The 14,074-nt window shown below is 39.7% G+C and overlaps 2 protein-coding genes across 3 annotated transcripts in view; both read left to right on the forward strand.

Moving 5' to 3' along the window:
- Positions 1-12,216, forward strand: part of LOC108699380 (CD48 antigen) — a 33,839-nt gene extending 21,623 nt beyond the window's left edge. Inside the window, exons 3-6 of one of the 2 annotated variants that reach the window (XM_018231417.2) lie at positions 208-498; positions 3,003-3,112; positions 8,811-8,897; positions 12,045-12,216. In XM_018231417.2, the coding sequence (XP_018086906.1) occupies positions 208-498; positions 3,003-3,112; positions 8,811-8,894 (485 nt within the window). In that variant the 3' untranslated portion in view covers positions 8,895-8,897; positions 12,045-12,216. Of the gene's footprint in view, positions 1-207; positions 499-3,002; positions 3,113-8,810; positions 8,898-11,626; positions 11,998-12,044 lie in introns of those variants that run through there. The other variant, XM_041573529.1, reaches the window with a different exon arrangement.
- XB5762037.L (uncharacterized XB5762037 L homeolog) overlaps positions 1-14,074 on the forward strand; it is a gene marked incomplete at its 5' end in the record, with an annotated part of 583,381 nt that overhangs the window by 251,321 nt on the left and 317,986 nt on the right.

Here is a 14,074-nt window from a genome sequence, read left to right on the forward strand (position 1 = left end):
AAAAATGATGCCTCAGACTAGAAGCAATGGCATCCAAATGCAATCCATATTTGCAACAACTTGTTCACTTGTTCAAAATGTACACATTCATTAGATAAGTACTGTTAAGTTATGTGTTGGATTAGGCAACAGGCAATGTCAACAGGAAGCAAAACAATCTTAAATTAAAATATGTATTCTGTAAATATGATCTGTTTCTAATTACAGAGCCTCTTCCTACACCAGTAATAGAAAAGACATTAGATGTGAATTCCACTGATCTGTGTCATCTTCATTGTTCTGTCCCATCCAACTCAACAAGTGTGTCCTACAGTTGGATCTACAGAGATAAAGACACTGACATACTATATGCAAATGGTAGCACAATCAGTGTATCACTGAAGGATAAGACATTGGGGACACAATTTCTCTGTTTGGTACAAAATTCTACTCATACCAACAATGTGTCAGTCCTTTTATATCCATGTGGGGAGACTCAAACAAAGACACAAACAAAAGGTATGTATGGGGTTGGGGATTTATCAAAGCACAAAACAAAATTTTGAGTTGATTTTATATATAAACAGTATGTGATGTAATTAGCATTTTAACCTAATATCAGATACTGAAGTGATAATGCATCATATCCCAGTCCCAGACTGTACTTGCAATGTCCCATGTTATACAAAGTTCCAAGAATGTTGGATTGTCTATTGATGATTATGTATAAATACTGTATATAAGGGGATAACATAATAATCTATATAATGCTTTATTTACCAGTAGGTCCTTAAAGCTGACATGAGGGCACCCACTCTGATTAGACTAGAGCAGGCCCAGACTGGCAATCTGTGGGTTCTGGCAAATGCCAGAGGGGCTGCTGTAAATTGCCATAGGCAGTCACTATATTTTGGGCTGGTGGGGGGCTATTTGGGCTGCTGTGTGGCCTGTTTGGGCCTCTGTGTACCTGAAATGCCAGGGCCTATTTTGGATCTCAGTCCAGACCTGGACTAGAGGATGGTTCCATCTGAAAGGGGAACTCAGGCTTCCACACCAAAATTCGATAAAGAGGCCACATAACACAGAAAAACCCTAATATACACATCACTGTTATCGGTTTCTTCAAAAAGCATGAATCAATGCCATTTTCTATGCTGAAATCCAGCTGTTTAACAGTTCTTCTCTTTCTGCATCATTTGAAATCCTGGCAGGGAAGGAAGGACTAAACACTGATGTTACAAATTGTAACAACTTCTCCACATCTTACAGACAGCATGCAGGAACTACATAACCCAACATAACCCAATGCCAGGGTTATGTTGGGTTATTAAAAATCATGAAAAGTCTGCATATTTTTTAATTGATGTATATTGCAAAGTTGCTTGAAATTATGTTTACTTTTCAAAAAGCTCAAGTTATGTTTGTGTGGAGTTCCCCTTTAATATTAGGAAAGTTAGGTTTGTTACAGTGTGAACTGAGAAATTGTGCAATTATTTTTTCAACCTAAATTACTAGATTACCATGTGTGAGATCAGATACTGAACTTCCATTGCAATTTACTGAAGGAATGTAATAAAGGTACATGTTTAAGACCTGTTCTCAAGAATGTTTTTTTCCTGTGATGCAAAGTTGTCTGTAATATTACATGATCATATTGAACCCATGTGGGATTTTTGATAAATGTTCTGACAGCAGCACTGCAGCATATTACGGACACATTTATCAAAAATCAGAGGGAAGCTTGCAGATGTGCAAAAACATTGTACCTAAGCAAGACTAAACCTGACTGTTATTATGCCCATGATTTATGATTTTCTACATATTTTTAAAAAAATCACATTCAGGTTAATCATTATTGTGTACAATTGTTATGAGACACTTGAATCATAGTTTTGCATACTTTTTCAAGCCATTTCAAACCACCACAACTGCAGTTCAATTTTCTGTTTTTCTTTTATCATGCTTATTTTTGAATTTCAGAAAGCAGCAAATTCCATATTTTTCTGCCACCGTTTTGAATTTAAAAAATGACGGCAAAGTCACAGTGCCATTTGAATGAAGTTTTAAATAAATTAGCCCCCAGCTTAAAACAATGAGCTTAAAGGGAACATCCTGCTAAATTGACTACAAAAATGCCTCCAGCATTTAAAGGATGTTGGTAGATAGCCTAACAAGGGCATTGTAAGAGCTGTTTATTACTTTCTAATCACCCATTAGGGACGTAGCGAACTGTTCTGCTGCGAACTAGTTCGCGCGAACTTCGACCGTTCGCGTCCGCCGAATGTTCGCGAATGTTTGGGAACATTCGCATTTTGAGTTCGCGTTCGATTCGAATACAAGTCGTTCGACCATTCGACCATTCGAATTCCTTCGACCGCTAAAAATCGAACGATTTCCATTCGTTCGAACGATTGTAAGCATTCGATCGAATGAAAAGCATTCGATCGAATGGCTTCGATCGTTCGATTCGAATGAAAATCCTTCGATCGAATGATTAAAATCCTTCGATCGTTCGAATCGAACGATTTTAGCGGGTGTTCGAAGTTCGCGAACTGTCCGAGAACGTTCGCATTTTTTGCCGGTGTTCGCGAACGCCGTTCGCGAACACCAAATCGGCAGTTCGCTACATCCCTATCACCCATGGCAACCAATCAGCAGGTAGAATTTACTCATCAACATCAGATTGGTTGTTATGGGTCACTAGACATCAGCAAACAGACTAGATTTAGGTTTGAGCGAATGGAAGGAAGTGATCTAAATCACCCATGTGCCAGCAACCTAACAATACCGTATACTAGAACTTTATCCTGACTGGATCATGATACATTAGTCACAGCCATACCTACATATCTAATCAACTGCAGGGTAACTTTAAAATATTGAGTCATGATAATTTGAAGGAAAAATAATGTTAGTGGAGCAGAAATAAGAAAGCTGGGAGAAAGTTTAGTTGAAGTATTTTTTTATTGTGTTATACTGAGTTGAACATTTTATCATTTACATTGTTGTTTTTGTCATTTCAGGAACTGGAAGAGATGGTCTTCAACCATTAATAATTACCACGAGTTTGATGTTTGTTTTACTTGTGTTTATCATTATATATCTATATCGCAGAAGAAGACTAATAATAAAGGTAAGTGATTTATATAATGTTTCATGTCATACCATGTGTAGAGTTTCCTCTTTTATTTTTTTTTTATAGCTTGATTTCTTTTTTCTAGCTTAAAGCATTGGGTGCAAGCACCTCTACACTGAATGCAGCCCTGGATTCATGAGGTGTTGACTGGAGAGGTATATGGACATCCCCTTTGACACACCCTAACTTGTACATTATTCAGACCTACAAGTTAGGTAGTGCCAACGGAGCAAGGTGCCATTCACATATGCATGCAGTTACCACCTACCTATAGCATCTCCAGCAACTCAATATAAGGACTTAAGCATTAATGGGTTCTTGATTGGGACATATCAAACTGTCACAAACACCAGCTAATTTGAACCATATATGTATTCACCTATATGTGGATTTTACTACTAATTAAAATGTGTCTGAAAATGTCATTATCCTTATGAATAGTTATTGAACATCTGTGGGGTGCCCCTGTGTCTGTATGGTTATCATTACCATTACAATGTATTTATTTACTTTTTTCTTCTACTTACAGTATATACATCTTTGGGTAAGATTTATTAGCTATAGCAATAATGAACTGTAATCTATGGATTGATTTTTAGTGGTAGATTCGATTTTTTTGTGTTTTAAGTTCATCTGCAGATTATTATTGTATCAAGTTATTACAGAATGTTTAACTAAATATTGTTGTATAGAGTCTCCAGAAACAATATACTTATGGAGGTGCAGTGTGCAAACTGTTATGTTTTAGGTAGCCGAGGATGAGTAGAGTATAACAGTGCTTTACTAGCAGAGTCAGACAGCCATTACATAACAGTAACTTTCACTTTCACTTTTAAGCTGTCAGGGAGTATGCACTGTATAAGTCTGGGCACAGTGACATCTACAGGCCATTTTATAAACACCACATATTCCCCCTATAGTAGGAAAGAATTTGAGCAGATGTAATAAACAACAACAATGCATCTTAAAGCAATAATATACATTATTCACATCACATAGTCCTGGGTCCATGCAGGTAGTTTTCTGATTCTCTCAGTACGCCTTATAGGTTCACTTTCTTCAGGCCTATTGCAGTTGACATCAGGAGTAGGAAAATGTCTTGCCTTGCATTTGGCTTGTTGACGTTGACAATGTCAGCAGTAGATGATTTTGTAGGCACAGTATTTTGTGGAAGTTTGATGTCTGCAACATGTAACTTAGTGCGCATCTGTGCTCAATCTGATGGTGCTGGAAACCTTGTAGCCGATACGAACAGACTGAGGCCTCTCTGACAGAAAGTCCAAGATCCAATTGCACAAAGAGGTGCTCAATCCCAGCTCTCTTAGTTTCCCACTCAGCTTTTGAGGGATGATGGTATTGAATGCTGAGCTAAAGTCTATAAACAGCATTCTCACATAACTGTCTTTCTTGTCCAGATGAGTTAGTGAGAGGTGAAGTACAGAACATATGGCATCCTCAGTTGACCTGTTTGGCCGATATGCAAATTGTAGTGGGTCCAGTGAGCGGGGGAGGGTGCTCTTGATGTGTGCCATCACAAGTCTCTCGAAGCATTTCATGATGTGGTTAGTGCAAGGGGGTAGTCATTCAGGCAGGTTACTGAAGATTTCTTTGGCACTGGAATGATAGTGGTGGACTTGAAGCATGTGGGGATGATCATCTGGCTTAGCGATGTGTTGAAAATGTCAGTGAAGACGTCAGCCAGCTGATCAGCACAGTCTCTGAGCACATGACCAGGAATGTTGTCTGGTCCGGCAGCCTTTCGTGGATTGACCTTGGTTAAGGTTTGCCTCACGTCGGCCGTGGGTAGACAGATGACTTGGTCAGTGAGAGGAGGTGTGGCTTTCCTCACAGGCTCTTTGTTTAGCGCATCAAACCGTGCGTAGAACTTGTTCAGTTCCTCTGGGAGTGTGGCATCTTCGTCGCTGCTGCTCCACGCAGGCTTGTACTGTGTGACAGCCTGAATGCCTTGCCATAAGTTGCGTGAGTCTTTTGAGTTGTCAAAATGATTTTGAATCTTCAGTGTGTACTCCTGCTTTGCTTGTTGGATGGTTCGAGAGAGGTTGGCCCTGGCTATTTTAAGAGCAACTCTGTCCCCTGATCGGAAAGCGGCATCTCTCTCTCTTAGCCGTGCACGAACCTTCGTTGTAAATCAGGGTTTTTCATTGGCTCTCGTGGTGACAGTTTTGGAGACGGTAACATCCTCTATGCATTTGTTGATGTAGCAGGTCACAGAGTCTGTGTACTCCTCCAAGTTGATGGAGCCATTGTGGGTAGCAGTCTCCCTGAACATGTTCCAATCTGTGCAGTCGAAACAGTCCTGAAGTGCTTCCACAGCTCCACTCGACCAGAATGTGATGGTTTTTCTTGCTGGTTTTGTGCGTTTTAGCAGCGATGTGTATGTGGGTGATAACATCACTGTCCGGTGGTCGGAGGAACCTATGTGGGCACGCGCGAAGGCTTTGTAGGTGCCGCACACGTTTGTGTAGACTTTGTCTAAACAGTTCTCTCCCCTTGTGGCAAAGTTCACATGTTGAAAGAATTTGGGAAGCACTGACTTCAGGTTCGCGTGCTTGAAATCGCCAGCAACAACGATAAATCCATCCGGGTGTGTTGTTTGAAGCTTGTTGATAGCCTTGTATAGCTCTCCTAGGGCCAGGTTAACATTTGAGCTAGGCGGCAAGTACACAGCTACCACTAGTACTGCAGTAAATTCCCTCGGCAGATAGAAAGGCCAACATTTAACAATTAAAAACTCCACTTGTGATGAGCAGTGGAGAAACCATTTGAGCCATTAGAGGAGGTGTCAGTATGGAACATGACATTGAAAGTTGTGCTGTGGGTAGCGATAACTTCAGCCTGTAGAGTGGGAGAAATATCAGCGTTAGCGGTATCCGAACCTCATACAGTGATTTTCAAGGACCGAGTAGTGTTGAAGCCCGCATTTCTTTGTTTTTTTACCAAAAGTGATCTCGAAGTTCCATATGAACCTGGAAGTTGTCCTGCCTTCCTTCTTTCCATGTCCTGCATCGAAGCAAGAGGCAGTACGGCACACTTTAGATTTAGTGAGTGCCATAAAAATCTATCTGGAGAGAATGAAGACTTGGCGGAAGTCAGAACGGTTGTTCATAGTGCCTAATGGGTCCAGGAAAGGTCAAGCTCCATCTAAAAGAATGATTAGCTCCTGGATTGTAACAGCAATTGCTAAAACATACAATGTGGCAGGTAGGAAGGTCCCCAAGGGGTTGAAAGCACATTCTAACAGGGAATTTGCAAGTTCCTGGGCAGCATAAGCCAGGGAGTCGCCAGAGAGCATCTGTAAGTCGGCAAGATGGTCGTCATTGAATACTTTTGTAAAACATTATAAGTTGGATGTTTTATCTTCCTAAAGAAGCAACATTTGGGAGAAAAGTGTTGCAGTCTGTAGCATATTCTGATGATTAAAGTTCTGTTAAAAGCATTTTGTTTCCCGCCTCTATTTTAAGCTCTGGGAGTTCCCATTGGGTGAATGCTGTCCATTGTGAAGGAAATTGTTTAATACTTACCGTAATTTCTGTTTCCTGGTCACTTCCATGGCAACATTCACCAAGGAGTTTCCCACCCCTTTTTTTGTGGGGACAGCTTTTATACTGAGACTGAAGGGGAAAGAGGAAGCAGAACTTTTGAACTATTGGGGGAAGTCCTGTCGGGTTGGGTGAATGCTGCCATGGAAGTGACCAGGAAACAGAAATAACAGTATGTGTTAAACAATTTCCTCTTTTTTGTTTAGTGACAGAAATAACAGACACCATAGATATCGCTTAATTAAAACAGTAGCAAAAAGTATGCTCAGCACTAGCCCTATTCTCTGAGCTCATGTATACTTGTCCTTTAATGAACTGGATTAATACATGCAACATTTGTTTCTATTTAAGCTCAATCACACTTATAGCTGCATTCATAAATGAGTATTTAATGAGAATTTAAGAGTTATAGTGGGAATCCACAAAAATGTCGGTAAAGGAAAATGTCATAAAGATGTTGCATGTTTGGACCGACAGGCCAAATTTCAAAAAATGGTGGCTATTTTGGTGTAATATGTTCAACCTTTTTGAGAAGTGGAGGTCTATTTATCAAAGTCGGATTTTAGTGGTTTTAGAGCAGTGGCGGAACTACCATGGGCGCAGGGGGTGCAATTGCCCAGGTCCCACACCCACTCGGGGCCCGCCATAACCTCAGTTATGTGGGAATCCAGTGCCAGTGTTGTGTCTTGAGAGGGGGCAGGGCGGGCTGCACGTCCTGCACCCTGGCCACATCAGTCATAGTTATGTTTTAGACGTTTTAGAAACTACAACTAAACTCACTTTCTCTAAGATAAAACTTTATAACATGAATACTTGCCATCTATAAGTGAGCAATATGCAAGGTTCCAAGGCACCTCTGATGAAGTGCCCAATGGCGCAAAACGCAATAGGAGGGAGTGGCTCACATGAGTTATGCAGACGGGGGAAGTCCGAACGGGAAAAGTTGCAGAACAGCTGCGAAAAACTCAACTATTTTGAGTTGTCGCAGACAAACTACGACTTTATCATATTTATGCACAAATGTCTGTTTCAAAAACATCCACAAACCTTTAAAATCACAAATCAAATAAAGATCTTACAGTAGTAATAGGAACATCTGCCATTGACTTTTACATTTTTTTGACAGGTTTTAATTGGAGTATTTTCGTATTCGGAATTGTCTCCAGTTTTGTAGCATATTAAATCCCCAAAAAGTCAAACTTTTTCAGATTTTTGGCTTCAAAAAGTCAGATCCAAATAAATAAATTGACCTTTTTGTTGTACCCACAACATTTTTACAGACATCCTCTCTGCCATAATGAAAATGTTGGGGGGGGAATGTTTATAGGTTCATTTGGTTTAAGTCTGTATAGAGAATTTTTTTTGGCGCACAATAGACATTTTCACAGTGCATTAACACCAGTTTTTACCGTTTATATCGTGTATATGGTAACACTTTTTAAATTTTGGTGGCATTGCGACAAATACATAAAACGACAAAATACCTTTTGTGAATTTTTTGTGCTTCTGACATTACTACAATTTGGCGACCGACACTTTAAGAACTGTGTATTTACCAACACTTTTGTGTATTCCCCCATAGATTTTTTTTGAAAAATTTTTTGTAAAAAACACTAAAATCAAATTTCTGATAAATTAGATTCCCTGTGTATATCAGAAATTGCTCCTACATATTAAGCCAGGAAGAAAATGAAAATAGTAGTGAATATAAGATATACAGTATATGGCGTATTTTGACACGGTGGTCAAATTATCCTTCAATCAGAAACAGTGAAGAGTGTTTCTAAGGAGAGATCCACTGCAATTGCTTTAGGCTATATTAATATTAGTATGCAAAGCTGTGACTAGGGGATAACTTTGCAGAGTTTTACAACCTACTTCTATTCTATTGCATTAGCCTACCTGATATTATGGCTAAATAATAAGAATACGTATTAAGAATATTACCATATATTATTTCTTGTGCAATAGCATGGTCCCACAAACAAGCAGTTTAGACACTGAAAAAAGTATTCTGAAAAGAATACACTAAAAAATACAGAACTGCAGTTCATGTGACATCATGAATTTATGATTGTTTAGTAAGGTTGGTCCTGTGCAGTATGTGATATGTTTTTTTTTTTTGCTATTTAAAGCACGAGTGTAACTATGGAGTACCTGTTTGCCGTGCCAAGAAATCTGAAACAGAGGATGCAGCTCTTGTGGAAAATAAAGTATAGTTGGTGAGTATTTTGTATGTACACTGATGGTTGACTCATGCCAATCATGCAGGAAGTGACATTTGAAAGATTGCATTGCCAAGAAATCAATGCAAAAGTGCAAGATTCCATAATTTTCATAAGTAGTTTTTTAGTAACCAGAATATTAAAAAAATATAAATCCCATGTAACTTTTACATCAGCAATAATTTGCTTTGACTTTAAAGTGGACCTGTCACCCAGACACAAAAATCTGTATAATAAAAGTCCTTTTCAAATTAAACATGAAATCCAATTTCTATTTTTTTATTAAAGCATTCATAGCTGTTGTAAGCTCATTTAAAAATCTCAGCTGTCAATCAAATATTGTCTGCCCCTCCTCTATGCCTTAGGCAATTACTTTCACTTTCCATTCAGCACTTCCTACATGTCACTGCTCTCCCCACATTCCCCCCATTCTCTTCACCATTTAATTGTGTAGCCAGGACATGGGGAATGGACATCAGGTCCCCCATTCTTGTGCACAAATAAGATTCTGAGATGATACAAGGCTTTCCTTAAAAACAGTGTCCACAAAATGGCTGCTGCCTGCTTGCTATCATTTTGAATTCCCAGACTGAAGGAAACAAGATTCAAATCATTTAAACAGTGTAATTAAAGTTCATTTTCCTTGACTAATGTGATAAAATCGGATTTTAAATAATTTTTTTGGGTGACGGGTCCCCTTTAATGGGTTATTCCAGGTCCAGATGGAATAAAATAGTGTAATTTATGGTGTGCCTGTACTTGTGATGGAATGAACACACAAGGGAATGCTGGCCCAGTTGTTATTCACTTGTGAAGAGTGCGGCCTGGACAATATATAAATAAATATATGTCTTCAGAAATGTCTCAAATGGTCACAGCGTCGTGACGCCAGCGTCAGAATGGCCGCAGTTTCACAATGCCAACGTCATGACATCATCACATCCGTTTTGGTGCCAAAAGGGGCCTATTTAAGATGCCAGAACACTATAGACATTCCCTATTATAGGTTCTACCTTGTGTGTTCCCGGGTGCGCTTTATTGTATACTATTTCTGATTCCTGTGTTTTACCTCGGCCTGTTTATTCGTCTTGAACCTTACCTGCCTGCATTGATCTATCTGCCTGGACTTGACCATTCTTCTGCCTCATCCTTGTTGGTACCTTGAACTGTGTTGGACTGGTGTTCATCCTTGGTCCGCTTATCCTACTGAGCCTTCAGGCCCCTTACACCATCTTAGACTGAAGTTAGGGAAGAAGAGCCACCATTTTGTCAATGCAGTTGAAAGAAAAGTTCCCCACCTGCCCTGCCCTAGTTTGGGGTTGGTTTGTTATTTTAGTTTGTAGTATTGTAAGTGTCATGCATGTGCCCTGGAGGGCTGAGGCACACAAGTTCTTAGCAAGCCAGATAAGGGGGGTATTAGGAAAATCTCAGGACATTGGAATTAGCAGGGTAATTGCCATAGCTAATGGTTGGCCCATGTCATTCTGCTAGGGGCAAAGTGGTTCTGTCAGATATTGGTTTTCTAAGATGGTTTAACCCCTAAGGTGGGTTACCATGGTGTGTGGACAGAATCTTGGAAAACATACAAAGTCTCTGGGAACTAGAAGCTAAGCAAGATCTAGCCATCCAATGTCTCCAGAGGTTGTCGGCAAGGTTGGATGTTATCCAACAACAACTGATTGCTCCTGCTCCAGCTCTTGCCCCAGGAAGCAGACCACTACCTAAACCCTGGGTAACATTATGGTGGAACCAAAGGTCCCTTTCCCTGACAAGTTCAGTGGGGATCTTAGTACATTTTTCGCCTTTCAAGAGGATTGTAAGCTACATTTTGGGTTCCTACCCTACTTCTTTCAAACTGAGTCTAGGGTAAATTTCTTATTACCTACTCCAGGAGGACCCTCAGCTATGGGTATTTAGCTTATCTCCGTCAGACTCAGGTCATTTCACTCTCTCTGTCTTCTTCAAAGCCATGGCTACTACCTATGACGACTATGACCATTCCGCCTTTGATGACTCTGCAATCTGTAATCTTAGGCAAGGCAAAAGAGGCTGATGACCATTACACTGACTCTGGGGTCAGTGTCCACCCTGGAACTGGATGGGTTGGTTCCACAACATAACATTGTCCAAGAAGACACTGGCACACAGAGGCTAGTAACAGCAGGGTTATACCCTTGCGTGTTTATTCTGCAAACGTGCAACGTTTCGGGGTCAGACCCCTTTGTCAAGGGTATAACCCTGCTGTTACTAGCCTCTGTGTGCCCGTGTCTTCTTGGACAATTTGCTGAGGGGGGTGCCGATCCCTCCGACACCGTGCACCAGGCGTCGAATTGCTGAAGGCCAGGGTTGTGCAAGCGGGCTACACTACATTCCACAACATAACAGCCAGCTAATTCATGCATGCATGTTGCCAAATACATAGTAAAAAACTTTCTTCCAAAGTACTCATTTTGGTCTTCTTAGATTGGGATAAGGGTTGCATAAAGAGTTCTGCCGTCTTAGATTCTGGGGCAGCAGCAAACTTTTTAGATATTAACTGTGCATCTAGACACAGAATACCCATACAACCCCTGGTCCCATCGCTCAAGCTTTTAACTTTCGATGGTAGCTCCTTAGGATGGGGGATAGGGTCCTCTAAATCTGAAAGTCTCCTCATGTCCTTGGGCAATCACTCTGAACGATTTTATTTTACATTGAGAACTCTCCTTGTATTCCTGTGATTCTAGGACTTCCACGGTTGCAGAAACACAATTCCGAAATTGATTGGGTCACTAACAAGATAATGCAATGGGGAACAGGCACAGATCCAACAGACACACACAGTACCGTGCATTAAGAGGATAGCCACAAAAGGGTTTTTTTTATGCTGTTCCAAATAATATAGAATATAGAATAGAGAAAGGAATTATTTTCCCTCTCCCTATGCTATGGGTGAATATATCACTCTGGCTTTACAGCAGCTGGCCACATTTTGCTATACCAAGGTCAACTTTAATGTCTGTGTTTTTTTCCATAAAAATGAATAAAAATAGACATAACTCTGACCAAGACTATTGTAGAAGGGTTTTCTGAAATAAAAGGTGATATATTATTTGTACTGTTATTGTATATATTTTCTATTATATGTGTGTTTCTTTCTTGCAGAATTCTGGTGGAAAAATTACCAACGATTCCTTTTATATACTTTTGTCCGGCACTGATATTTCAGCAGGTAGCATTTCTACCAGTTGGGCACTATCTGCAATGAGATATGTTGTCTGTAAGTCACCAAGGAGTTCCATATTCCATGTACAGTTATTAAAATTCATTTACCACAGATATAACTTTGTTTTTGTGTAGTTACATGTAGATGTTTTTACAGCTGAATGAATGGGTCCTCAGTTAATTGTGGAAAAATGTGGAAGAAGGCATTTTTCCATGACAGCACAGGATTGTTGCATGTAATGGTTTTTTATATGAGGCAATCTGAATGTTCGAGAAAAAGGCAGGAGACTTTTTTAGGAGATTTCGTTGCCTGGGTATTGTAGATTTCCCCTGGGCCTTGTGTGCCATGGTCGTAACAGTACAGTGCCCCCTCTTTAGTTGGAAAGCTGTTATTACATTACAAAAAATTAAAATAAGAGATATAATTGTCACAACTCAAATAGAAACATTAAAGTATTTTAATTAGTTGCCTTCCTCTTCTATATCTTTCCAGTTTTTAAATAGGGGGTCACTGATCCTGGCAGCCAAAAACAATTGCTCTGCAAGCTTAACAATTTATTGTTACTGTTACTTTTTATTCCTTATTTTTCTATTCAGTCCCTCTACTATTCATATTCCTGTCTTTGATTTAAACCTGGTTGCTAGGTAAACAACACCCTAACAACAAAATTGTGGCTGAAATTGCAAACTGAAGAGAAAAAACACTGAACAACCATACAAAATTAAACACAATTGCAAACTGTCTTACAATATCAATGTCTATGCCATACAAAAAGATAATTAAAATAAATTAAAAATGAAATATCCCAGTAAAACTGTTTTGCCACCAGTATGGATTGATGCAGCTTAAGTACAAGTACATCAAGTACATTAAGTACATCAAGTTCAAGTTACTGTTTTATTGTTACAGATTAGGCTTACTTGACTAAAATGGTCTCTATGAGAGATGGCCTTCCATAAATTCATAGCTTTCTGGATAATGGGTTTCTGGACAAGGGATCGTAACCTGTATAATAACGGACAAGTCTAGGAGCCATATAAAAAAATTACTTGGAGTTTTTGATTGAATTTGTGGGTTTTTAAGTAAAAAATAAATGTAAAAAATCAAAAGTGGATGGTCAGCATTCTGAAACAAATTTAAAAGATTATAATGTTTGTAAATTATTGAGGACTTATATAAATAAATCCACAATTTATATCCAGGCCATCAAAGCTTCATTACAGTAAGTCATGTTTTTTACACTCAGCATCCCCCTTTAAATAGTTGTCACCAAAGCGATTAGGTGGCAAAGGGCCCATATAAATGGAATATCCATACTTAGGCAATAATTGGTAAAAGTCAGGGCCGGATTTGGGTTTTTGCCGCCCCTAGGCCTCCTGGGTCCTAGCGCCCACTCGTGCGCATGCGGCGTCCACCAGGTCCTAGTGCCCGCAAGCGAACTTGCACATATCCTTCCTCGGCGAGCATGGGAGTGCGCAAGCCAGGCCCAGACTGGCGCTGTTTATATATTTTATATCTTTTATATCTGGAACAGTCTATTTCCTATGCGGATGAATGGCTAGTGTCAGAGGGTCGATATCTGTTACCCCCGCCCTCTATGATGCCATAATGCTATAGGGGCCCAAGGCAGGATGGACTATAAGGGCTAATGGTCAACTGTGGACAATGGTCACTCATATAACTTATACTAGGACATACAAAATGACAATAAAATAATGTTATTAACAATAGAATAATGAGAACACCCTATTCCATGACTGGTAATGGCTGGTATTTAGGACTATTAATATAAATTAAAGATCAAGACCCCTCGTCCTGGTACTTACAAATACAAAATAAATGATCTCCACTCTGTTACTTAGATTCCAGAGTGTCAGCATAGTGTCAGCATGTCTCTTGGGGTCCCTTTTGCCGAAGTGTTGCTCAATTACTGGCTTTACCACAATGGCTATGTTTAGCCAACAGATGT

The sequence above is a fragment of the Xenopus laevis genome, chromosome 8L (genome assembly GCF_017654675.1).
Source record: "Xenopus laevis strain J_2021 chromosome 8L, Xenopus_laevis_v10.1, whole genome shotgun sequence".
NCBI classification, from domain to species: domain Eukaryota; kingdom Metazoa; phylum Chordata; class Amphibia; order Anura; family Pipidae; genus Xenopus; species Xenopus laevis.